Consider the following 24,609-nt stretch of genomic DNA (forward strand, 5'->3'; position numbering starts at 1 on the left):
GACACCGAAAATGTCATGCCAATTTTCTTATAATGTTTAGAATCAAACCAAAATTTTAGGGTAGTTTTATACATATATTTACTTCAAAAATCAAAAGAAAAGTTAATCGATGGAGCCTTGAGTGTAAAATTGAACGCATTTTCGCTTGATGCCCTCCATCAAAGTCTTTACAGTGTCATCCGGTACCAGTTTCTCAGTTTTTTTTTCCATTTTCTTAACATGTCCTTCTCGTCTTTGACTGTCTTCTTGCTCTTCCGAAGTTCCCGCTTCATTATTGCCCAGTACTGCTCCACCGGGCGCAGCTCTGGACAGTTTGGCGGATTCATGTCCTTTGGAACAAAATGGACAGAATTGGCCTCATACCACTCCAGGACACTTTTAGAATAGTGGTATGATGCCAAATCTGGCCAAAATAGCGGAGCTTCGTCGTGCTGCTGCAAGAACGGCAAAAGGCGCTTTTCGAGGCACTCAGATTTGTAGATCTCGCCATTTACTGTGCCCTTTGTCACGAAAGGCTCACTCCTCAGTCCGCAAGAGCAGATGGCCTGCCAAATGAGATATTTGGAGGCGAACTTCGACATTTTCTTCTTCTTAAATTTGTCGTCCACATCGAACTTGCTCTTGCCGGTGAAAAACTCCAACCCCGGAATTTGCTTAAAATCGGCTTTTATATACGTTTCGTCGTCCATCACACAGCAGCCATATTTTGTCAGCATCTTCTCGTAGAGCTTCCGTGCCCGAGTTTTAGCCGTCGATTGTTGCCGCTCATCGCGGTTTGGGAAGTTCTGTACCTTGTATGTATGTAGTCCAGCTCTGCGACATGCCGATCTTTTTAGCCAAATCACGGCTTGAGACGTTGGGATTTGCTTTAATCATCCGCTTCACCTTTCCCTCCGTCTTTTTGTTCTCCGGTCCCGGTTTTCTTCCAGCTCCTTTACCGTGGTCCAACGTCAACCACTCCTGGAACCGCTTCAACACTCTGGAGACGGTTGAATGGTGAATATTCAACATTTTTCCCAACTGCCGGTGCGACAGGTCAGGAAATTCCAGGTGTTTGGAAAGAATTTGTTCTCTCAACTCGCGTTGGTTCACCTCCATTTTCCTTGAATCGAAAAACACGACTTCGAGTTTGACACAATACACATCAATGAGAAAGTGTGCAAAATTTGGTTGATTTTTACCCAATGGTAAAAAAGTTATGCCCTGTTGAATGTGTCGCAATAATTTCGTGTTCGCCCTTTATAATGCATTTATTAAACGATTATTCAACTACGGGCAATGTTTTGTTTTCGTACACAATCCAAGTTCACTTCGGAAGACTGCCGGAAATGCCGCCTTGAGAGTGTCCACAGTGGTAGAAGAACTGGTGACACGGTTGCAGTAGGCACTGATAGGCACAGACCACAACCCAAAAGCATCGAGCATGTCGATCCCTAGCCGCCAGCCCAGTGGCAGGCGCGTAGGCAACATGTTATACCGTGACAGCGGGCCCAGCACTGCAAAATAAACGATTTGGGCCCGGGGCATGCTGCCTACTGTCAAACACTGCTGTTGGTATAGGCCTTGTCACTGGCCTGCTAGCCGCTGAAGGGACTTCTCCACCACGTAGAATTGTGCTTGGCGTTGCTCAACGTTGATTGATACGGTGCAGACGAACTTGAAAAGTAGCTTTAGTGGATCTCCTGACGCTGTTGCGGCTCGTTCCGTAGATGGCATTATCGGTGGCTTGCCAACTTTCGACACAACGCTGATGTCAAATCCAGTGTCCAATTGAAGACGTACATCCACTCCGTTGATTTGAGCTTAATTATTTTATTTTAAATTCATACACATAATTTTTCGAAAAAAAATTGTTTAAGCTTGGATGTCTGTTCTCTGTGCTCTAATTTTGGCCTATGGATCTAAGATTGGGCCCATCGCTAAAAATCGGCTGTTTATCAATTTTATCTAGAGGAACGCGTCAGTGGAACGGTACTAATGCATATATTTGGTCGCTATTGAAAATTTAGGCGATTTCTGAATTTATGTATGGGCCCAAATTAGGGGCATTTAGGCCGGCATTACATCCATTTCCCCTAGATAAATTTAGCAATTTTTTAAGCAATGACCTTTATTTTTTTTTTTGTTTATTAATTTATTTGATAAGGCTCAACCGAATTAACTTTACAGAGCCGAGGATTCTTGGTCACTATACAATACATCTTAAAACTATAGTCAAAAGGTACAACACAATAAACACTTTATCTTCCGCTATCCAAAAAGCCTCCTCTATCAGAACTGGAGCCGCTTCTAGTAGTTTCATTGTATGGCAAATTGTTGTACGCCAACGAGGGTCAGAGCGCGTCCATTGCAGCAATGGACGCAAAACGTGGTCAGCACTCACACACTCATCACGAAACGGTTGATTTCCAAAGTCGACGACGCATCGACCGAAAGAACTGCTGATGAAGAACAATGAGGAGGACCACACAATGGTTGCTGCCGAGAAAACAGACGATCGCGTAGCACACATCGAGAGTGGCCTGCTTTTGTCGACAGCCGAGTGAACACTGAAGCAATGACCTTTAATCGCATTCGGTTTTATGCTTAATTTAAGCGTATATCGCACAAGTTAAATATGTATCGGGAAGCGTTTCAAAATTCTGAGAAAAAAAACCTCTAACTTTCATGGAAATTTGCTGGTCACCATACTACACTCTCTTAAAGAAGACATTCCAAAACAAATGCCGATGTTGAACCATTGAGTTTTATTTAGCGTAAATCTCAAAATTAACATTCACCGCTTCTTATTCTAAACTGTGAGTGCAGTGCACAATTTCAATGCGAACTGGGAATCATCGGCAGGGCTATCTTGCAGCCTATCAACCGTTGCTCATTTGTATTCACGTTTAGTCATACCCTTCATCCACTTTGACTCGCCAATTAGAAACGGATCAGCTGATTTATCATTATTTCTGATTGTTGTTAACAGATTTCAAGGTTGAAGCAACTGAAGGAATGTTTCTATTGAATCTCAACATTAGATGGGTCTAAGTGTTCACACTGCACACCAGTATCTATGAAAGTGCATTCTTGTGTGTAGCATCAATTAGGTAATTATTCTGCTATTTGAATGCAAACAGCAGAAAATGTTCTACAAACGACTCATTCTGGCGGTATAGATACGGAATGGTAATAATTGAGTCCTCTAAAACAAGCTTCATTTTCCCGCGCACGTGTGTCGCTCAATCGCTTTCTCATTAGCATTGCATCACACTTGAATCACTTTTACTGTGAATTGACTACAATGGACCGCAATCTTCTGGATTCTCGATGAATGTATATCGTTTGGTAGCGAAATTAATTAGTACATAGTACATTGGCTTCTGTTTGATTGGGTCGTGTCTGAAGACGTGTAGCATTTCAATTGAAAATTGAAACATTCATCGCCATTGTGTTTCTGTAGCATCAAATAAACGCAAATACACAATGATTGGTTCATCAAACACTCCGGATTCGTCAATTTGGTGACATTGAAACAATGCTCTTCCCGATTGGCATTTTGTATTCGAAAATAGCCTAGATCGAATTTGGTCATCGGCACTTCCAGGCAGCAAATCTCATTTAAATATACACACTTCATTATCCCTCACAGTTTGCTGAAAATGACAACAACTCGAACGTCCAAAGCGAGACCGCCGTGACGGTGACGACAAAAAATCAGTCACGTTTCAACTGGCAGTTTGTGATCGGTGTGCCCATCATATCCACCTTCCGATGAGAAAAATGAAACTAATGGGATAATGAAAATGAAATCACTCTTTATTGCGTGCCGTAGGTAAACCTACACGAACGAAAATATGCACTGAGTGTTTGCGGCTTGTTAGGGTGATTCATTCCTGATGTGAGTTATCTGCAATGATCGGTTCTGAATTTTGTTGGAATTTTAGCATCAATTATTGAATACATATTCGTAATAAACTTATCTTCAAACTTCGTTATTTTTATTTAAAAAAAATCTTATTTCATCGAACTAATCAAAATACATCCAAAATGGCACATTTGATCCGATAATTATGGTTCAAATATAGGTATACATCAGTTGTTTATATAAAACGTTTACCTTTTTGCCATATGAACAAAAGTGCGCATGTGAAATATCCGTTTGGATTTGCTACAATAAACCGATTACGAATACGAATATAATAAAAATAACCGCCCGTTGCAGCTGTAGTCTGTGCTGATGGCATGACACACAACCCGTCCCTCAACTACAGTCCACATCTGTGATTTAATAATAGACTGTAAAATCCTTACATTGGTAACGCAAAAAAAAACTATGCTTCCAACCAACCAGGCAGCGTGAAACTGGCGAGCAAAGACTGAATAAATCTTCTACAAGTGGCAACAAGTGTCTGTGCTTCTGCCCTTTGGTGTGACACGCTGGCGCCGTCGCCCGACCCGATGATGTCGTCGTCCAGCTACGTAGCCAGTATAAATGCGTTGAACATGTTCGACAAGTTGGAAACCTCTCCGTTTCCTTCGATACCGCCACCAGCGGCGTCCCTACAGCCCTCACCGCCCCCGTTTGGGGTGGGTTTTCCGTTTGACTTTCTCAATGTAACATCCTCCACCGTTGCCATTGCGTCACCCAGTCAGTCACCCACGTTGGTAACGACTGCCACCGCCGCAGGGACCGAAGATTTCGTCGTTCTGCCAGGTAAAACAACTCTGCCTCCATCGGCATCGTCACCAGTTGGGAGGGAAAGTCATTGATCTGCGCCTATCGTTGGATTTCGAAAAAGTTTGAAATTAAAATTCCCCTGTTTCTCCAACTCCCACAGGGCCAGAGGACGTACTGCTGTTCAACAGTTCCAATGGTCTGTACCAGCAGTCGGTGACGCTAACCGCCCGGATGTATCCGATTGAGGCCACCGCGGCAAAGTCAATCTGGGGCCTACCGACGCTGATCTGGGGTATCCTGATCGGGACCATTGTGATACTGATCATCATCCTAGCGACACTCTTCTTCTGCTGTTGGCTACAACCGCGAACCCGGAAGCTACTCAGCTCGAGCTACTACACCGGGAGCAGTGGTAAGTTGGTGGGGATTCACGTGAGAATACCTACTACTAAAACCGAACACCTCTTCCATTTCAGTATCGCACAACTCGATTGTGCCCAAGTCGCAAACGAGTGATTCGAATCAGCTAGTAATGCCCTTGTCCATCGGGATATGTCCACCACAGTATAGTGCACCTCCTCCCCCGACGAGCAACAGCGGCAACAGCAACACTCACCAGCAAAACTGCACGGCAGTAACATCGAGCGGTATTCCATGTCATCCTGCTGGAGGCAGTGCCGGTAGCAGCGCCGGACACCACGGCAAGTACGGCAGCTCACCGCAGTACTCGCACACGTATCATCAACAGCAGCAACAGTTTCAGCATCATCATCAATGCATTCATCATCAGCAACAGCAGCAACAGCAGCAGCAGCAGCAGCAACAACATCAGCAACAGCAACAGTATCACGCTCACTACGCCCACTTACAACAACAGCAACAACAGCAGGGTAGTCAGTACGCGCATCAGCAGCAAACTCTTCAGCAGTACTACAATCAACAGCAGCAGCAGCAACAACAGCAGCAGCAACATCAACATCAGCAAATAACGCAGTACATTCATCCTACCCAGCAGCAAGCTCTTCAACAGCAACAAAGGTAAGGATATTGAAATTGTCTTGGGATATCGTTTCGTTTCTACAGAAAATGGGTACTTGGGATATGTTGTTTATGGTAAAAATAAGTGTATTTCTGGGTCGGGTTACGGAATGTAATGTCAGCCTAATCCCTCACTTCAGCCTATGAAGCAAATAACTCATTCATTCAGCAATAAATACCAACAATCAATACGAAACTAACGATTTTAAATTGGCTCACTACTTAACTAGCCTATCGGTCCCAAGCAAACGATTAACGTACCCCATTTTAGTCGAAATTCTAGTACTAAACCATGTTTGTTCGCTATGAAAGTTTGACAGATAAAATGAGGGGTTAGTGGATTTTCCTATGTTTCGAGTGGTGAATCGATTAGCTTGGGACCGAAGAGAGTACCAGAGCTGAGCCAAAAAGTTGAGCACGTTATTTCGGGACCTTCTAGTCTTAGAGTTACCTCTATGATAATACCATAGAGGTAACTCTAAGACCAGAAGGTCCCGAAGAAAATCATTATTATTTTTGGCTCACTCAGTACCAGAACAACGGTCCCAAGCAGTCCCAAGCTATTTCACTCACCCCTGCATGTTCTGCATGAATCCACACACCCCTGATGTTATCTGTCAAACTTTCATAGCGAATCAAAACAAACATAGTGTAGTAATAGAATTTCAACTAGTATAGGGTATGTTAATCGTTTGCTTGGGACCAATAGGCTACTAAAGTGGTGAGCCAATTTAAAATCGTTAGTTTCGTATTGATTGTTGATAATACCATAGAGGTAACTCTAAGACCAGAAGGTCCCGAAGAAACGTGCTCAACTTTTTGGCTCAGCTCTTTTACTCTCTTCGGTCCCAAGCTAATCGGTGCACCCCTCGAAACATAGGAAAATCCACGAGCTTTCAACAAACATAGTGTAGGACTAGAATTTCGGCTAGAGTGGGTCACGTTAATCGATTTGCTTGGGACTGGTTGATAATACCCCGCTGGAAACTAACGATTTTAAATTGGCTCACTACTTGACTAGCCTATCGGTCCCAAGCAAATCGATTAACATACCCCATTCTGGTCAAAATTCTAGTACTACACAATGTTTGTTTTGATTCGCTACACGTTACTTGAAACCTACCCAAAAATGGGTAGAGTCTACCCAGTTCGGTCAAAACTGAACCTAATCCGGGTAAACGTACTTGCGACAGAAACTGGGTAACGGTTGCTCAGATGTTGACATTTGATAACTGGGTAAACTATACCCATTTAATAGAAATTTGATGATATGAGCGCTGCAGCAGCTCTATCAAACATAACCTCACCCGACTATAGCTTATCTCTCGGCTCGTCTAGCCTGTTAATGATTGTCGAAAAATTTTATAATTATGGAATACGGCATTGAAATTCCCAAATAAGGATATCACTACAAATGCTAACCATTTATAGAGATTGGATTTTAAATAAGTTTTATAAATTAGGAACAACAACAAACATTTTTCATCGAGAAAAGCAGCACAGAATATCTGGATAACCTACAATTATAAGAAAGTTTAAAGTTCAGAAATTAACAATATACTTACTAACTATAGCTGCTGGTAGCATTCGCAATCCAAACAGTTCCGTAGCTGTAACATTTTTAGGGTCAAATTGTATATTTTGAGCAGTAAACATTTCACTGGCAGCGCAACAATCTCCCTTTCAAACGTGCGCCATGTTTAAGTTTGGGAAAATTTCAATAACAACCATTTACCCAGAATCTGGGTAGATTCTACTCATCAGAACAAAACTAGTTTACCCAGATTTTGACAACTCCTTACTGGCTACAAGACTGGGTGCCATCTACTGTACTGGGTTGATTCAACATAGCGTGTATGAAAGTTTGACAGATAAAATGAGGGGTTCGTGGATTTTCCTATGTTTCGAAGGGTGCATCGATTAGCTTGTGGGACCGAAGATAGTAGCAGAGCTGAACCAAAAAGTTGAGCAGGTTTCTTCGGGACCTACTAGTCTTAGAGTTACCTGTATAATAATACACAATAGTAATGAGAAACTAACACCACAACAAGTTGGGAAAAGAAAAACACCTGCAATGTCTCTCTATTTGTCGGAATCTTCTGCAAAACAAAGTCTGCTTTCACCGGACCCACGAGGAACACATTCAAGTTAGAACGCAAAACCTTTTCTGTACCCATGATGCGGTTTCTTACGTGATTGACATATTGAAAACAAATGCATTGGCTTGGCTTACTAGGGATAATTTCCTCATACCAGTATTGGCAGATTAACTTATAAATCATGAGTGGAAAACTTATGTCTTTAAGTTTGATTGAATAACAATTTTTCTATAAGTCCTACAAAATTTGAGTCCTCAACAAAGCTGTAGCTGAGAAAATTTTCTACAAGTGCAAGTAACGAATATGCCCTCAAACCGCCATGCAGCATGTTTAGAATGATACCAACGAAAAAATTGATTTTCCCATAGTAATACCATAGAGGTAACTCTAAGACTAGAAGCATAGAGGTAACTCTAAGACCACTGGGTCCCGAAGTAAATCATTATTATTTTTGGCTCACTCAGTACCAGAACAACGGTCCCAAGCAGTCCCAAGCTATTTCACTCACCCCTGCATGTTCTGCATGAATCCACACACCCCTGATGTTATCTGTCAAACTTTCATAGCGAATCAAAACAAACATAGTGTAGTAATAGAATTTCAACTAGAATAGGGTACGTTAATCGTTTGTTTGGGACCAATAGGCTACTAAAGTGGTGAGCCAATTTAAAATCGTTAGTTTCGTATTGATTGTTGCTAGAAGGTCCCGAAAAAACGTGCTCAACTTTTTGGTTCAGCTTTGGTACTCTCTTCGGTCCCAAGCTAATCGATTCACCACTCGAAACATAGGAAAATCCACTAACCCCTCATTTTATCCGTCAAACTTTCATAGCGAACCAAAACAAACATTGTGTAGTAGTAGAATTTCGACTAAAATGGGGTACGTTAATCGTTTGCTTGGGACCAATAGGCTAGTCAAGTAGTGAGCCAAGTTAAAATCGTTAGTTTCGTATTGATTGTTGGTAATACCCGTCAAATTTTGGCAAGATGATTAGGACCCAAAATGGAATCATTTAAGACTTGTGGAGCGAAAACTTCAAAATCAGGAATGGCCGAAAATCACTGCTGATCTTGAGATCAGCAAAATCACAAACAGATAATCACGGATGATTTTAAGGTTCTACAAAGGGTAATTATTTTGTTTACTTCTTCTTTTTGAAATATTCTTCGATCATCATTTTCTAAATGTATTGGTAAAATTCATTGGAAGTGCATGTCCTCACGCCAAAACTACCCATTTTTCATAAATATCAACTGGTATGGTGAGGAAAACTTAACCATCTCTTTTCTTCCTTCACTCAAAAATATGACTAAAATTTAATCATTTTTGGGATACGCAAATTGTATGCATTGATTCGATTAAAATTCTCTTCAAAATTATACTAAGTTAGAATAACGCTGTGGAATTCGTTCAGTGTATACCAAGGATATATAAATTTAAAAATAAAAATTACAACTTAATCGCAATGGCGCATGTAGTCGATCTAGTTTGTTTTTTGGTGGAAAATACATAGTAATTTAAGTGAAAAAATAAAGTAATATTAAAAAGAAAGCTGAAAATTCAACATTCAATGATACAGGTATATTTTCATAAAACTAAGTTTTGAAAAATAAAAAATAAAATAATCATTACCTTTATCTTCAGTAGGAATTAAGGATTCGATGAGTTTCATTTTCACAAATAACGAGCTCAGCCGGATCAGATTGGATCTCCCATAATGGATAGCCAACCCATGCCATGTAGCCGGGACCGAATGTTTTGTACAATATTCCTCCCTTCACTGTTTCACTAATTCGGATGAGCTTCCTTTGTAAGACGTGGGGATCAACATGCACGTTAAACGATAACTGATAGAGAACGGAATTTATCTGGTCAAATTCGATAAGCCCAGTACCATTCCGAAAGCGGTGCCCCCCTGAAGTTTGAATGGAACGCTTATGCATCATGCAATCGAAGATGATCTAATCAATCTCTGCGAGTGTGATGCTGTCATACTCGAGCGAAATCTACTGCTGCAACTGCAGATTAAGTAGGTACTGCATGAAGACGTTCCCCGTGTCCCAGAAGCTATGCTACTTTTGTGTAGGAGTTCAAGCTGATTGATCTTGACTTGAACCGATACGTGATCGTTGTCTGAGGGTCATCAGAAGAAAATACAAATGGTTTTTCAACTGCAATAAGATCTGCCACAGGAGGGATTATGTGGAAGTAAGTTTTCAGTCCCTTAACATTTCTAAAAGAACCCTATTTCAAAATTCTCTCTTCGCTGCCAGCAGCTTGGCTCAACAACTTCAACTTTCCCACTCTCCAAATCCCGGATGAATTAAAACTTAGACTGTAAAATGGATCTCCGTAAAGCTGGGTTTAGACAGGGCAAGTCAATTGATCAAGTCAGTTGAATTCAACTGACTTGAACGCGAATTGAGCGTGTAAACCATGCCATTCAACTGACTTGATCAACTCACTTGAATTGAAAAAAGTTGAACCAGGCTCAACTTTTCAAGCCAATTGAATTCAACTGAGTTGATCATTTGACTTGCCTAGTCTAAACCAAGCTTAAGAGTACCAACGGCTTCTGCAATTCTACGGCATCCAATTATCGTTCCGAGATTCGTTTACACTGGTCGTGCATCGGTCAGATTTCATCGTTGAAAACCTCGCTTTGTCTCTGTTGTTTGGTACACTTTACACAAACATCATCCTCTGATCGAATGAAACCTCAGACCATTCAAACCAAAACACCGAAATCGCTTTTTCGAATGATACCTGCAACCGGATGACGGTTGTTATGAAATCAGATGATTTTCCTCTAGAATACAGGATGAAAATTGTTATGAGAAGGGATAGGGCCTTCAGTTGAAATGCGTAATGCTCTCTGCAGAATGACTGTCATACTAAATGGAAATGCATATGGTATAGGTTCAGCCCCATAACGCAAATCATTCAAAACGATGATGTAAATAATTCTATCGAATGTCATTTGCTGATCTGAGCTGTCAAACGAAGTGGAAGCATATGCATCGCTATCAGAGCTGTTACGAACATAGGTAAAGGATGAAAACCAATGTTTGGCTAATCCGTGGTAGAGGAGGTTTCCTCCACCACGAAAAAATTTTGTATCCATAATGGAATGGCTTATTATGGCTATTCAGTATGGAAATGTAGATAATCAAATTATAAATCTAATTAAAAGCACTTGCATGTCACACTATTCTTAAATGTTTGTCCTCGGTGTGCCGTATGTTTTATAGCTAATTTTAAAACGACAATCATCCTGTATTTTGATGACAGTCATATGGATGTTCATCATCTGACGACGAATTCAACCATAAGAAAATCATCCGAAATTCGAATGCATATTGTTAAAGGGCTCGAGCAATGCAATAATCATTCGAAGTATTGCGGATGTTTTGGTTCAGTGTAGCTGATCTTTCTTTATCTTGTACTGCTTGTTTGTAGGTAGCATAGTTCTAGTGGCACAGGAATGGCTAGTGTGAATTTGGCATTTTGATAAATTAACTGTAAAATGTATTCGTTATTTGCTTTGAATACGTTTTTCTTGATCAAACGCTTTTATTTTTATTTGTAAACAATCAATTTAAACAAGAATATTAAATGGAAGACAAAAATGCATTTCTTCAAATAAATCATGTGTATGCATTTCACATGTATGTCTGTTTTATGCTTTTTCACGTATAAACCATTTTTATACTAAGTTCGAATTCTCTCTATTTATATCAAGCTATGCGTCGGTCAGGAGAGTTGCGATTTAGTGTAACTTTTAATCTATTTAGATTTAAATATTTTCTGAGTGTTCATTTTAATACAACAGCAAATGTGATGTCACACTATCTAGTGGATAAGAATGTAGCAGACAAAACATTCGCACTGCCAGACTGCACTGTATGCAAGTTTGTTTACACCCCTGAGCGGGAAAGTGTATACCAGACTACGTGCACTGCTGCCATCAACCCTGTTAGTGTTGAATTCAATCTTCTGTGACTTTTTTAATTGGACCGGTAAAATGTCTAAAATGGTTATTTATGTTTTATTTAATCAATTTTTGATATTTATCCACCATTAAATACATCTACTCATCTATGTTAGTGAGGCAGACTTCGCAATTAATTGTTTTAATAAACTTAAATTCATTGCTAGAGGCAATACATCTGGCACCGCTGTTTCAATGATACTTTCACGATTGCTAGCAAAGCAATAAAGTAGAAATGGTTTTCTTTGTGATAAATTTTGTTCACCAAGAGTTTTGTGAAGCAGTCGTTTTGAGTGTCGTGTATTCGATTGCGTTTAATTGTGCTATACTTCGAAGAACACAAGTAAGTAAATACAGTGAATGTGTTTTACCCAGGAAATTTTCGATCTAAGATCACGAAATACATGTTTTAAATTTTCGTATTCATAATCGCCATTTAGGAATCGAAGATGGCGCCTCCAGACAGCGTATATGCATCTTAACCCATGCAATATGGGTATCTATGGAATGGGCTCGATGAGAAGAACTGGAAAACATCGACATCCGCTGCCATTTTGGAATCCAACATGGCGGAACAAAATCCAAAATGACGGCTTCTAAATAGCGAATATGCATCTAAACTCATGCAATATTGGTATCTACGGTATGGGCTCGATGAGTAGAAGCGGAAAATCAACATCCGCCGCCATTTTTAATCCAAGATGGTGGACCAAAATCGAATATGGTGGCCTCCGGACAGCTTATATGCATCTTAACCCATGCAATATACTGCCTATAACCAACCGGTGGCAACTTACAATTTCAAATTGGCTCACTACTTGACTACCCTATTGGTCCCAAGCAAATCGATTATCGTACCCCATTCTAGTTGAAATTCTAGTACTATGTTTGTTTTGGTTCGCTATGAAAGTTTGACAGATAAAATGAGGGGTTCGTGGATTTTCCTATGGTTCGAGGGGTGCATCGATTAGCTTGAGACCGAAGAGAGTACCAGAGTTGAGCCAAAAAAGTTTAACACGTTTCTTCGGGACCTTCTGGTCTTAGAGTTACCTCTATGATCCCATATGGAAAAAGTAGGCATTGAGATAATGGTAGTTGAAGTTAAGAAGTGCAATTTCCATGTAAATAATTAAAAAATCATAGTAAATTAATCGATAATTTTGTCAAGTTATAATCAGTAGCAATGCAGTTTGCATGGTTTGTTATATCAGCAAAAAATATGGCGATTCAAAAAGCAGAACTGTAACTTAACCTCTGGACGATTTAATTTCAGTATGGGACTGATATGCGATTAAATACTTTGCTTGATGGGACAAACTGACTTGATGTTGTTTTCACATTTTTCATTATTAAAGTCCGTAGTTTTATCACCGACAAACCGACATGAAACTTAAACTTAACCTTTTTTGCTCGTAAATCTTTAACTGCCGATTCAAATGTGCAGCAATCCAATCTGTAAAAACGATTGCTTGTTTGCTGATTTTTCACGTGGTTAATTTGATGTAGACCTAAATATGAGATTTTGTCAAAGAGAAATTGTAATGTTTTGTATTCACCTACGATTGGAAGTAAACATGATTCGTTTTCAATGTCTGTGATAAAGTCTGCATTGCGTTGGTTGAAGTCGGCATAAATATGCAGTTTTACTTCTGGTTCCATATTTGACATGACAGTTTCGACAATTTGGAAAAATAATTCAAAAGAATGTTTGTTCAGGAGGAAAATACACAGAAGTAAAAATGAGTGTTTCACCAGCAATAAGTGCTTTGGCCCATACATGTTCAAATTTTGTGTTCTTATTTGTTTGTATTTCTTCGAAAGTAAAGACAGCATTGATGGCAATGAGCACTCCACCTCCAGACTTTTTCTTACAAAGATGTAGATTTCGATAGCGCCGGAATACATTAAAATTGTTCCCAAAAATTTCTTCGCTTCTTACGCTTTCGTCCCAGCTAGTTTCAGTTCCAAGAATTACATTGAAAGATGAAGATAAAAAAATTTGTTGAATTTCTTTGGCTGAGCTTTTTATGCGATTGAAATTTTGGCAATACACCAGGATTTCAGTTGCATTCTGTTGAGAAGGCGAAAAAGTTTTTGGAAGATTATTTATACTTACATTTCTATTTTCTTCTGAAGGTGTCCGTCATGGTCACTAAAATCACTATTTTTGACAGCATTGATCGCTACCAGCCCTGTAATTACCAAAAATAGAACGTATTGTACGAGATGTCCACGTTTCATCCATTTATTGGATTCTGAAGTATCGTGTTTAAATCTTCGATTTTAATAGTTTCAGTGAGCTTTCTTTTAAAATTATGATTAAGATTTAATATAATAGGGAAAATGTCGGCTTCGAAATACCTCTACCTATTATAGTCAGGAGGTTTTAGATTGTTATTTTTTATGCAGAACGATGCTCTGGAACAAGATATGATCGCATTATTTCAAAAGTCTGATTTGATGATGAAGATGATTTATCATGTTATAAAAAATAGTTCTTCAAGATTAAAAGATAGCAAGCTGATTGATATCGAGATGTATGCAGTTTCCTTAACACATCGCTATCAATTATAGTAACGTCCCGGTAATTGCTTGGACCGATTACCTGGCCCTTGCCATGTTTAAAATGGAAGATTTTTTGAAAAGGACCTGATCGCGCACGGGCAGAACTTTTCCTACGTTGTGTTTACGGATGTATGAATTAAAGACACAGTTTGCTTAACCGTCCTGCCATGGCGGAGGTATTCGAGATACTACTCTATTTATTGATAGTGTATAGGGATACAATACAACACACAGCTTGTAGGGAAGGAACACAGGTAGTGGACGTTTGCACCAACAGGATCTTAACCTGGATTTCGGCAACATACGGGGGTACAAAATTGAAAACAGTCATTTTGGATGAGTTACGAAAAACTAAAAGATTTTGAACGATAATAACTCAACCGTCTCTCGATAGATTTACGAGATAATGGCATCAATCGATTGGAAATATTTCTAGCAATTTGCTGAATGTTTCAAAACTATTGATTTCATTCTGTAAACTATTGAAAAATGGTTAAAAGTAAACCATTGTCTAAAGATGGTGAAAAACGATTGATTTTTTTATATTCCTATACTTTCTCCAACCGAGACATCAGATGCGAGTATCTGACACCTCTGATATTTTCTGTTCTACTATATAAGCGTCCAACAAGGTCGCCCGTTCCATCGATTCTCTGCTTGATCGTCAAGCAGTTCAGTTCGGTGTTAGCTCGCTCTCTCGAGTTGTTTGAAAAGTTCATTGCGATAATGTTCGCGCTCTCTCTTTCGCGGTTTGTCGTGCGTGTGTGTGTGCCCCGTAATGGGGAAGCATCGGTCGCGAAGCCCGGCGAAGGTCCAGAACCTCGGAGAAGGAAGCTCCGGTGTGCCTACCTCGAACAGGTTTGCTGTTCTCCCCATGGATGGGAATATCCAGCCAGCTGTGTTGGAAAAACGCAGTAAGAAGAGGAAGAAGAATCGAGGCCAGTCCGAAGTCACTGCGACGAACAACAGCGATGTTGGAGATTTCGGTGACGCTGCCGAAACCGTGAATACTGCCGAAATGAGCTCGGCAAAAGTGAAGCTACCTCCATTGGTAGTGAAAAATGCCCATCTTAATGTGCTCATTGCGGATCTAGCGACGCTGGGTGTTAAAGCCGAATACAAGTTGGGCAGAGTCGGCACTAAAGTGATGCTCCGTACCAAAACGGAGTTTGACGTGGTCGTCGCCCACCTGAGGACTTCCAAGGTGGAATTCTTTACCCACGACATTCCCGGTGAGAAGCCGTTCAAGGTCGTCATCAGGGGCCTACCAAACTTCGACCCGAAGTTTATCGAATCAGAAATCAGGGACCGGTACAAGCTGGCCCCAAGTGCCGTGTATCGAATGACAAGAAGAGACGAGAATGTGAAGGCGTATCCGGATAGCCTTTTCCTGGTACACTTCCAGAAGGGAACGGTGACGCTCAACGCACTGAAAGCCATCCGGTCCATCAATTCCATCATCGTTTGCTGGGAGCCATACCGTGGCGGCCATCGCGATGTGACTCAGTGCCAGCGGTGTCTGAACTTCGGACACGGTACCCGCAACTGCAACATTAAGCCACGCTGCGGAAATTGCGCTCAAGACCATGCCACCTCCGAATGTGCTGCGGATGAAGCTGTGGCGTCCAAATGCGCCAACTGTGGTGGTGCTCACCAAGGATCCAACAAGCAGTGCCCTAAACGCGAGGATTTCAAGCGCATCCGAAATCAAGCGTCCACCAACAATCAACCAGCACGAAGGAAGGATAAGGCCCCGGCTTTCAGGACAGAGGATTTTCCACCTCTTCGTGGACAAGCGAATCCCAGGGTGCGATCCACGCCCCCTCAAGAAACGTCTGGATCTTCTGCTGGACAAAGCTCTCCATCCCCCCCTGGATTCTGGAGGCAATCAACAGCTCAAACAAACAATCCCGATCTGTTCTCAGCAGACGAACTGATGGAGATTTTTATCAACATGACCGGTGCTCTACGTAAGTGCCGCAATAAGCCCGAACAGATCCAAGTGCTCGGTAAGTTCATCATCCAATATGGTGTCTAAACCGCTAACCATCGCTACCTGGAACGCTTGCTCTGTAAGAGCTAAACAGATTGAGCTTGCCGACTTCCTCCGCAAGCATAGCATCGACGTGGGTCTTCTAACCGAAACCCACCTAAAGTTCGGTGACAGCTTCTGGTTGCCTGACCACAACATTATCCGGCTTGATCGCACCAGCTCCAGGGGGGGTGGTGTAGCGGTCATCGTCAGAAAGGGAATCAAGTTTTGCACTCTGCCCCACATCCGCACTTCTATCATCGAGGCCATTAGTGTGGAGGTGGAATCAGCAACTGGAAACGTCCGGTTCATCGCTGTTTACTGCCCACGCCAGTGTACCGCAAGCAACGGATTAGGAATCCAATTCAAGAAGGACCTGACCGCCATCACCCGTACTAGCTCCCGATTCATCGTTGGGGGCGACCTGAACGCCCGCCATGAAGCTTGGCGGAACTACCAGAGGAACCGAAACGGATGTCTATTGTTCGACCACGCACAACATGGACTGTACACAGTGCAATTTCCGGACGAACCAACTTTCATCTCTCCGGCGGGAAATCCCTCCACGCTAGACTTTTTCCTGTCAAACATCGGACTATCCAAGCCGGAGGCGCACAACGATCTCAGCTCCGACCACCAACCGGTGGTGACTGAAGTCGGTGTCAACGTGGTTCCTGCTAGAGGCTGCCTGCGTAAAGACTACCACCATGTCAACTGGGTGCAGTACGGTCGAATGGTGGACAGCAACATCGATGAAAATCCACTGCTCGACACCGTAGATGACATCGACCGAGCGTTGGAAGGACTCCAACAGGCCATATCCGAGGCTGACGAGACATGCGTTCGACAAGTTCCTGTGAGGGGTAAGTTTGTTGCTATTGATTCCCACACCCAATTATTGATTCGATTGAGAAATGTGCGTAGACGCTAGTTTCAGAGGACTGGAGACCTGGGCAAAAAACGTGAAATGGCCGATCTGAACAGGCAGATTGCTTCCAGAATGGACTCACTCCGAAATGAAAGTTTCGGGCGTGTTGTCCAGAATCTGGACAACCGCTCCAGACCATTCTGGAAGGTAGCCAAGGTCCTGAAAAATCATCCCAAACTCTCAAAGTCGAAAATGATGACGATCGGCTTTTAATTACCCCACAGGAGAAAGCAAATGCGATCGGCAAGCATGTCGCTTCATCGCATTTGCTTGGCTCGACTATCCAAAGTCCGCTCGATGATCAGGTTGCGCAATGCGTTCAAAACCTAGATGCCTCCCCTTGTGTCGTGCCTCCGGCGGATATGATTTACAACAAATTTGCTCAGCGCTGAAATGCACCAAGAACATGAAGGCTCCCGGGTTTGAGGTATATTCAACTTGATCTTGAAGAGACTCAGCATGAAAGTGCAGTCTCTTCTAACCGCTATCTTCAACAGATGTTTGGAACTGCACTACTTTCCAAGCATCTGGAAAGTAGCAAAAATCATACCGATCCGCAAACCCGGTAAGGATCCAACATTGTCTTCAAGCTACAGACCAATCAGCCTCCTTTCAGCGCTGAGCAAATTGTTCGAGAAACTCATTCTCAATCGTTTGCTCAAGTTTGTCGAGGAAAATAACATTCTCCTTCCGGAACAGTTTGGGTTCAGAAAGGGGCACTCCACCAATCACCAGCTAGTGCGGGTGATGAATAACATCCGAAGTAACAAAGCTGTATCCAAGTCCACAGCCATGGCCTTGTTAGACGTTGAAAAGGCGTTTGACAATGTTTGGCATGATGGACTTGTGTACAAGCTTTGTAACTTCAACTTTCCTTTACATCTTATTAAAATCACCCGTAACTACCTCCAGCAAAGGTCGTTTAAGGTATCGTTGAATGGTTGTCTCTCAGACACGTTTTCGATCCCAGCAGGAGTCCCGCAAGGTAGTCTGCTGGGCCCCTTGCTTTACAGCATTTACACTTCCGACATTCCTCCCCTCGGCGACGGTTGCGTGTTTTTCCTGTTCGCAGATGATACCGCAATAGCCGTCAAAGGAAGGATGCCTCGCGAAATAACGAACAAACTTCAACGATGCCTTAACGCCTTTGCTGATTATGCCACCACGTGGAAAATCAAAATCAATGCCACCAAAACACAAGCGATCATGTTCCTCCATCGGCAATCGCCCAAACTGAAACCGGCTCCATCTTGTACTGTAATCATGGATGGCACAAGGGTTGAGTGGTCCGCCGAAGTAACCTATCTCGGGATGTTGTTCGATGGAAAGCTCCTATTCCGCTCGTATGTGGAGAAAACCGTAATCAAGTGTTCTGCCTTGGTTAGGTGTCTGTATCCGCTGATTTGCCGCAGATCCCGCCTCTCAAGGGTGAACAAACTGGCCGTCTACAAACAAATTATAGCACCTGCGATCCTCTACGCAGCTCCGGTGTGGGAATCATGTGCACAGACTCACAGGAACAAAATCTAGGTCGCTCAGAATAGAGTGCTGAGGATGGTACTTGATCGTCCTTTTGACACTAGAATAACAAATTTACACGAAGAGGCAGGCATTGCCAAAATAGATTCCAAAATTAACGAAATTAAGACTAAATTTGCACAAAAATGTAATTTATCAGAACATGCTTTGATAAGCAATTTGTATATAGTAGATTAGGTGTATATAGTAGTTGTAGGTTAGTTGTAGTTGTAAATAGTAGTTATAAGTAGTCTTCTTTTTCAAATTTTCAAGCAAACCAATCCCACCAAGGTGGTCATTCTCTAAAACAGGCCTGATAGGACTAGGAACTGTAATTAATAATAATTGAAATTTCACAGGAACTAAAGTTGAAAAGACGCATCTGTGTCACTTGATAAGTTATACATGTAAACCACACAAATTCAAGAAATATAGATCATTTAAGTCAAGTCGCCCGTTCCATCATTGTCTATCCGATCGTCGACCCAGCAGCAGAGCAGCAGAGCAGCAGTACCAGAGCAGCGGAAGCAGAGCAGCGGCAGCAGAGCCTGGGAGCGAAAGGGCAACTACGCCGAGTGTGTTGGTGCCAGTGCTCCGGTATACTGGGCCGCCGTCATGGAATGCCCAGCTGCTGCAGTTCTCAGTCGGTCGTATTCACCGTATGCTCCGCAAGGGCAACTACGCCGAGCGCGTTGGAAAAATGGCCCTTTTCAGGGCCACAACATTATCAAGAAAGAGTTTAACGATTAATTTTCTAATGCCTTTCCAACACTTTTTTCATGACTTTCATCGTCCTCCTGATATTCATGTGATTTTGTGGTGGGATTTTTAGCTATGTGAAATTCACATGGTTTTCATCCATTTTTTTGAGTGTATGCTTCGGCAATCAAAATAAAGTTTGCACGATGGAAGCGCACATCGTAAATTTCGTTCATTTTAGTAATAATTAAATTGCCCCTCTCCCCTACCCTCTGGCAGTACATGAAAAGCCTTTTTGTGAGGGGAATTTTTCAAAAGGATGCCGATTAAAATAATGGGTACCATTTTCTGAGGATGAGATGAGTACGATTCGTCATCCATATGAAGCGTGTCACGATCATTCCCAAGGATTCGTGGTTAACGCGTCTTATTTCTCTGTTAATACCGGTTAAACTCAATAAAAGGATTGTGATCAACTGGTTCCTCTCAAAATATCTGTTTGGATTTCATCCGAAGTTTCGGTCGCATATATTGTGCCTTTTTGAAGGAATCTCTTGGACTCTATATGTTGGTAGAATGTTCTACTTTAGTATTTTGTGTTCACCTACTAACCAGGCTCGGTTTTATTGTTCTATGAGCCCACAGTATAGGCGTAATAATAATCTAGAAGTATCGCTTCAATACGATTAACCGGTTGGCTAAGCAAAGAAGACCGGAAGTCCCAACGGTAACGGTAAATGTTGAGCAATGAAGGAACAATACAGTTCAGAATCAGCGGTCCGAGGAAAACCTCTTTTGAAGTTACTAGTCAAATCACTCAATTTATTGAAGGCAAGCAGTTCACGTCCAAAGCGGAGAGTAAGGTACATTTACCGGGATCCAGTAAACCGATGTCACGTAGGTAGTTAATTCACTTCCAGAGGTACTAATACCTTATCAGAAATCACACCACACTTCAAATTGGACGCACACCACGATCATTTCTGAAATCTCAACCGTAATTTGCTAATGAATTTCATTCCGCTGCATCAATGTAGGCCATAAGTCCAGGGCCACCGCAGCTCTGCAAGGTAGGGGAAATGGATCTAAGATTGGGCCCATCGCTAAAAATCTGCTATTTACCTATCTTATCTATATGAACGCGTCGTTGGGACGGTACTGATGGATATTTTAGGGCGCTATTGAAAATTTAGTCGATTGATTGGATGGAATGATAACACTGCACTGGTTAATTTCTTGGAATTCAAGACACGCCTACACTAATCAACCATCATCGAACCTACTCGATGAGGATATCAATATCAATATCATGCTCTCCCTAGTTAGCATGACAGAAAGATTCAACCATGTTTTTAATGGATTCATTTTATCACTCCTTGCGCACCACGAAATAAACTGTTTTGAAAACGAAACTCTTTACCATCAAATTGGTCGTCCTGAAAAGGACGGATTTTGTTAAAGGGTGGGAACTTGGATCGAATTGAGGCCTTCTTTTCGGTCTTCTTGGGCAACAGGACGGCCTGGATGTTTGGCAGGACACCACCCTGAGCGATGGTCACTCCGGAAAGAAGTTTGTTCAGCTCTTCGTCGTTGCGGATGGCCAACTGCAGGTGACGTGGGATAATTCGGGTTTTCTTGTTGTCACGAGCGGCATGTCCTGCCAACTCGAGAACTTCAGCGGCCAGATACTCCATCACGGCAGCCAGGTAGACGACGGTGAGATTTAAATGATCTTTATTTCTTGTGATTGTGTGGTTTACATGTATGAATTTTTATTTAAGTGACACAGATGCGTCTTTTCAACTTTAGTACATTTGAGATTTTAATTATTATTTACAGTTCCTAGTCCTATCAGGCCTATTTTAAAGTATGACCACCTTGGTGGGATTGGTTTGATTTGAATTGGAAAAAGGAGACTACTTATAACTACTATTTACAACTACAACTAATCTACAACTACTATGTACGCCTAACCTACTGTATACAAATTGCTTATCAAAGCATGTTCTGATAAATTACATTTTTGTGCAAATTTAGTCTTAATTTCGTTAATTTTGGAATCTATTTTGGCAATGCATGCCTCTTCATGTAAATTTGTTATTCTAGTGTCGAAAGGACGATCAAGAACCATCCTCAGCACTCTATTCTGAGCGACCTGGATTTTGTTCCTGTGAGTCTGTGCACATGATTCCCACACCGGAGCTGCGTAGAGGATCGCAGGTGCTATTGTTTGTTTGTAGACGGCCAGTTTGTTCACCCTTGAGAGGCGGGATCTGCGGCAAATCAGCGGATACAGACACCTAACCAAGACAGAACACTTGACTACTGTTTTCTCTACATGCGAACGGAAGAGGAGCTTTTCATCGAACAACATCCCGAGATAGGTTACTTCGGCGGACCACTCAACCCTTGTGCCATCCATGACTACAGTACAAGAGGGAGCCGGTTTTAGTTTGGGTGATTGCCGATGGAGGAACATGATTGTTTGTGTTTTGGAAGCATTGATTTTGATTTTCCACGTGGTGGCATAATCAGCAAAGGCGTTAAGGCATCGTTGAAGTTTGTTCGTTATTTCGCGAGGCATCCTTCCTTTGACGGCTATTGCGGTATCATCTGCGAACAGGAAAAACACGCAACCGTCTCCAAGGGGAGGAATGTCGGGAGTGTAAATGCTGTAAAGCAAGGGGCCCAGCAGACTGCCTTGCGGGACTCCTGCTGGGATGGAAAACGTGTCTGAAAGACAACCATTCAACGATACCTTAAACGACCTTTGCTGGAGGTAGCTACGGGTGATTTTAACCAGATGTAATGGAAAGTTGAAGTTACAAAGCTTGTATACAAGCCCATTGTGCCAGACATTAACAAACGCTTTCTCAACGTCTAACAAGGCCATGGCTGTGGACTTGGATACAGCTTTGTTACTTCGGATGTTATTCATCACCCGCACTAGCTGGTGATTGGTGGAGTGCCCCTTTCTGAACCCAAACTGTTCCGGAAGGAGAATGTTATTTTCCTCGACAAACTTGAGCAAACGATTGAGAATGAGTTTCTCGAACAATTTGCTCAGCACTGAAAGGAGGCTGATTGGTCTGTAGCTTGAAGCTAGCGTTGGGTCCTTCCGGGGTTTGCGGATAGGTATGATTTTCGCTGTCTTCCAGATACTTGGAAAGTAGTGCAGTTCCAAGCATCTGTTGAAGACAGCAGCCAGCAGAGAGTGAACCTTCATGCTGAGATTTTTCAACACTAGGTTGAATATTCCGTCAAACCCGGGGGCCTTCATGTTTTTGGTGCATTTCAGCGCTGAGCAAATCTGTTCCACTGTGATTCTATCCTCCGGAGGGATGGCACAAGGGGAGGAATCAAGGTTGAGTACGCATTGCTCAACCTGAACTTCGAGCGGACTTTGGATGTTGGAGCCAAGCAAGTGCGATTTGGCAATATGCTCACCAATCGCATTTGCTTTCTCCTGAGGGGTGATTATGAGCCGATCGTCATCATTTTCATCTTTTAGTGGCGGAATGGGTTTAGGGTGCGTCTTTAAGACCTTGGCAACTTTCCAGAATGGTCTGGAGCGGTCGTCCAGATTCTGGACAAGCCGCCCGAAGCTTTCGTTCCGGAGTGAGACCATTCTGGAAGCAATCTCCTTGTTCAGATCGGCCATTTCACGTTTCATCGCTGGATCTCCAGTCCTCTGAAACTGGCGTCTACGAACATTTCTCAGGCGAATTAAGAGTTGGGTGTGGGAATCAATAGCAATAAACTTACCCCTCACAGGAACTCGTCGGACGCACGCCTCGTCAGCCACGGTTATGGCTTGGTGGAGTCCCTCCAACGCTCGGTCGATGTCCTCCACGGTGTCAAGCGGCGGGTTGTCGATGATGTGCCTGTCTACCACGCGTCCAAACTGGGCCCAGTTTACGCGATGATAGTCCTTGCGCAGGCTTGAACCAGGAGCCACGTTGCAGCCGAGTTCAGCCACCACCGGCTGGTGGTCGGAGCTGAGTTCGTTCAAGGCTACTGGCTTGGACAAGCCGATATTTGTCAGGAACAGGTCTAGCGTCGATGGGTTGCCCGCCGGTGAGATGAATGTTGGTTCATCCGAAAACCAAACGGAGTACAGCCCATGCTGTGAGTGGTCGAACAGGAGACGACCGTTCTGGTTCTGCTGGTAGTTCCGCCAGGCCTCATGGCGAGCATTCAGATCTCCTCCAACTACGAAGCGGGAATAGGTACGGGTGATGGTGGACAGGTCCTTCTTAAATTTAGCCGCTAGTCCACTGCTGGCGGCACACTGTCGAGGGCAGTAGACGGCGATGAACTGGACGTATCCAGTCGACGACTCAACCTCCACACCAAGGGCCTCGATGATAGAGGTGCGGATATGGGACAGAGTGTGGTATTTTATTCCTTTCTTGACGACGACCGCAACACCACCCCCCCTGGAGCTGGTGCGATCAAGCCGGATAATGTTGTGGTCAGGCAACCAGAAGCTGTCGCCGGACTTTAGATGGGTCTCGGTTAGAAGACCCACGTCGATGCTGTGCTTGCGGAGGAAGTCGGCAAGCTCAATCTTTTTTGCTCTTACGGAGCAAGCATTCCAGGTGACGATAGTTAGCGGTTTAGACGCCATACTGGATGATGAACTTACCGAGCACTTGAATCTGTTCGGGCTTATTGCGGCACTTACGAAGAGCACCGGACATGTTGACGAAAATTTCCATCAGTTCATCCGCAGAGAACAGATCGGGGTTGTTGTTTTGCGCTGTTGGTTGTCTCCAGAATCCAGGGGGGGATGGAGAGCTTTGGCCAGCAGAATCACCGGAAGTTGCTTGAGCGGGATGCACCCGCGAATTCGCTTGCCTTTGCTGAGGAGCACGAAGAGGCGGGAAATCCTCCGTCCGAAATGCCGGGACTTTGTCCTTCTTGCGTCCTGGTTGGTTGTTAGTTGCCACCTGTTTTCGGATGCGTTTGAAGTCCTCGCGTTTGGAGCACTGTCTGTCGGAACCTTGATGTGCACCACCACAGTTGGCGCATTTTAACGCCACGGCTCCATCCGCAGGGCAGTTGGAAGTGGC

At 42.9% G+C, this 24,609-nt stretch overlaps 1 protein-coding gene across 1 annotated transcript in view; it reads left to right on the forward strand.

Annotated features, from left to right (window-relative positions):
• usp (ultraspiracle) overlaps nt 1-24,609 on the forward strand; it is a 195,747-nt gene that overhangs the window by 158,503 nt on the left and 12,635 nt on the right. Inside the window, exons 7-8 of the mRNA XM_065223588.1 lie at nt 4,824-5,075; nt 5,140-5,701. Coding sequence (XP_065079660.1) covers nt 4,824-5,075; nt 5,140-5,701 — 814 coding nt within the window. The remainder of the gene's footprint in view (nt 1-4,823; nt 5,076-5,139; nt 5,702-24,609) is intronic.

This window comes from Ochlerotatus camptorhynchus, unplaced genomic scaffold, assembly GCF_037179485.1.
Source record: "Ochlerotatus camptorhynchus isolate MF236.1 unplaced genomic scaffold, CSIRO-AGI_Acam_v1.1 ptg000193l, whole genome shotgun sequence".
Classification (NCBI taxonomy): domain Eukaryota; kingdom Metazoa; phylum Arthropoda; class Insecta; order Diptera; family Culicidae; genus Ochlerotatus; species Ochlerotatus camptorhynchus.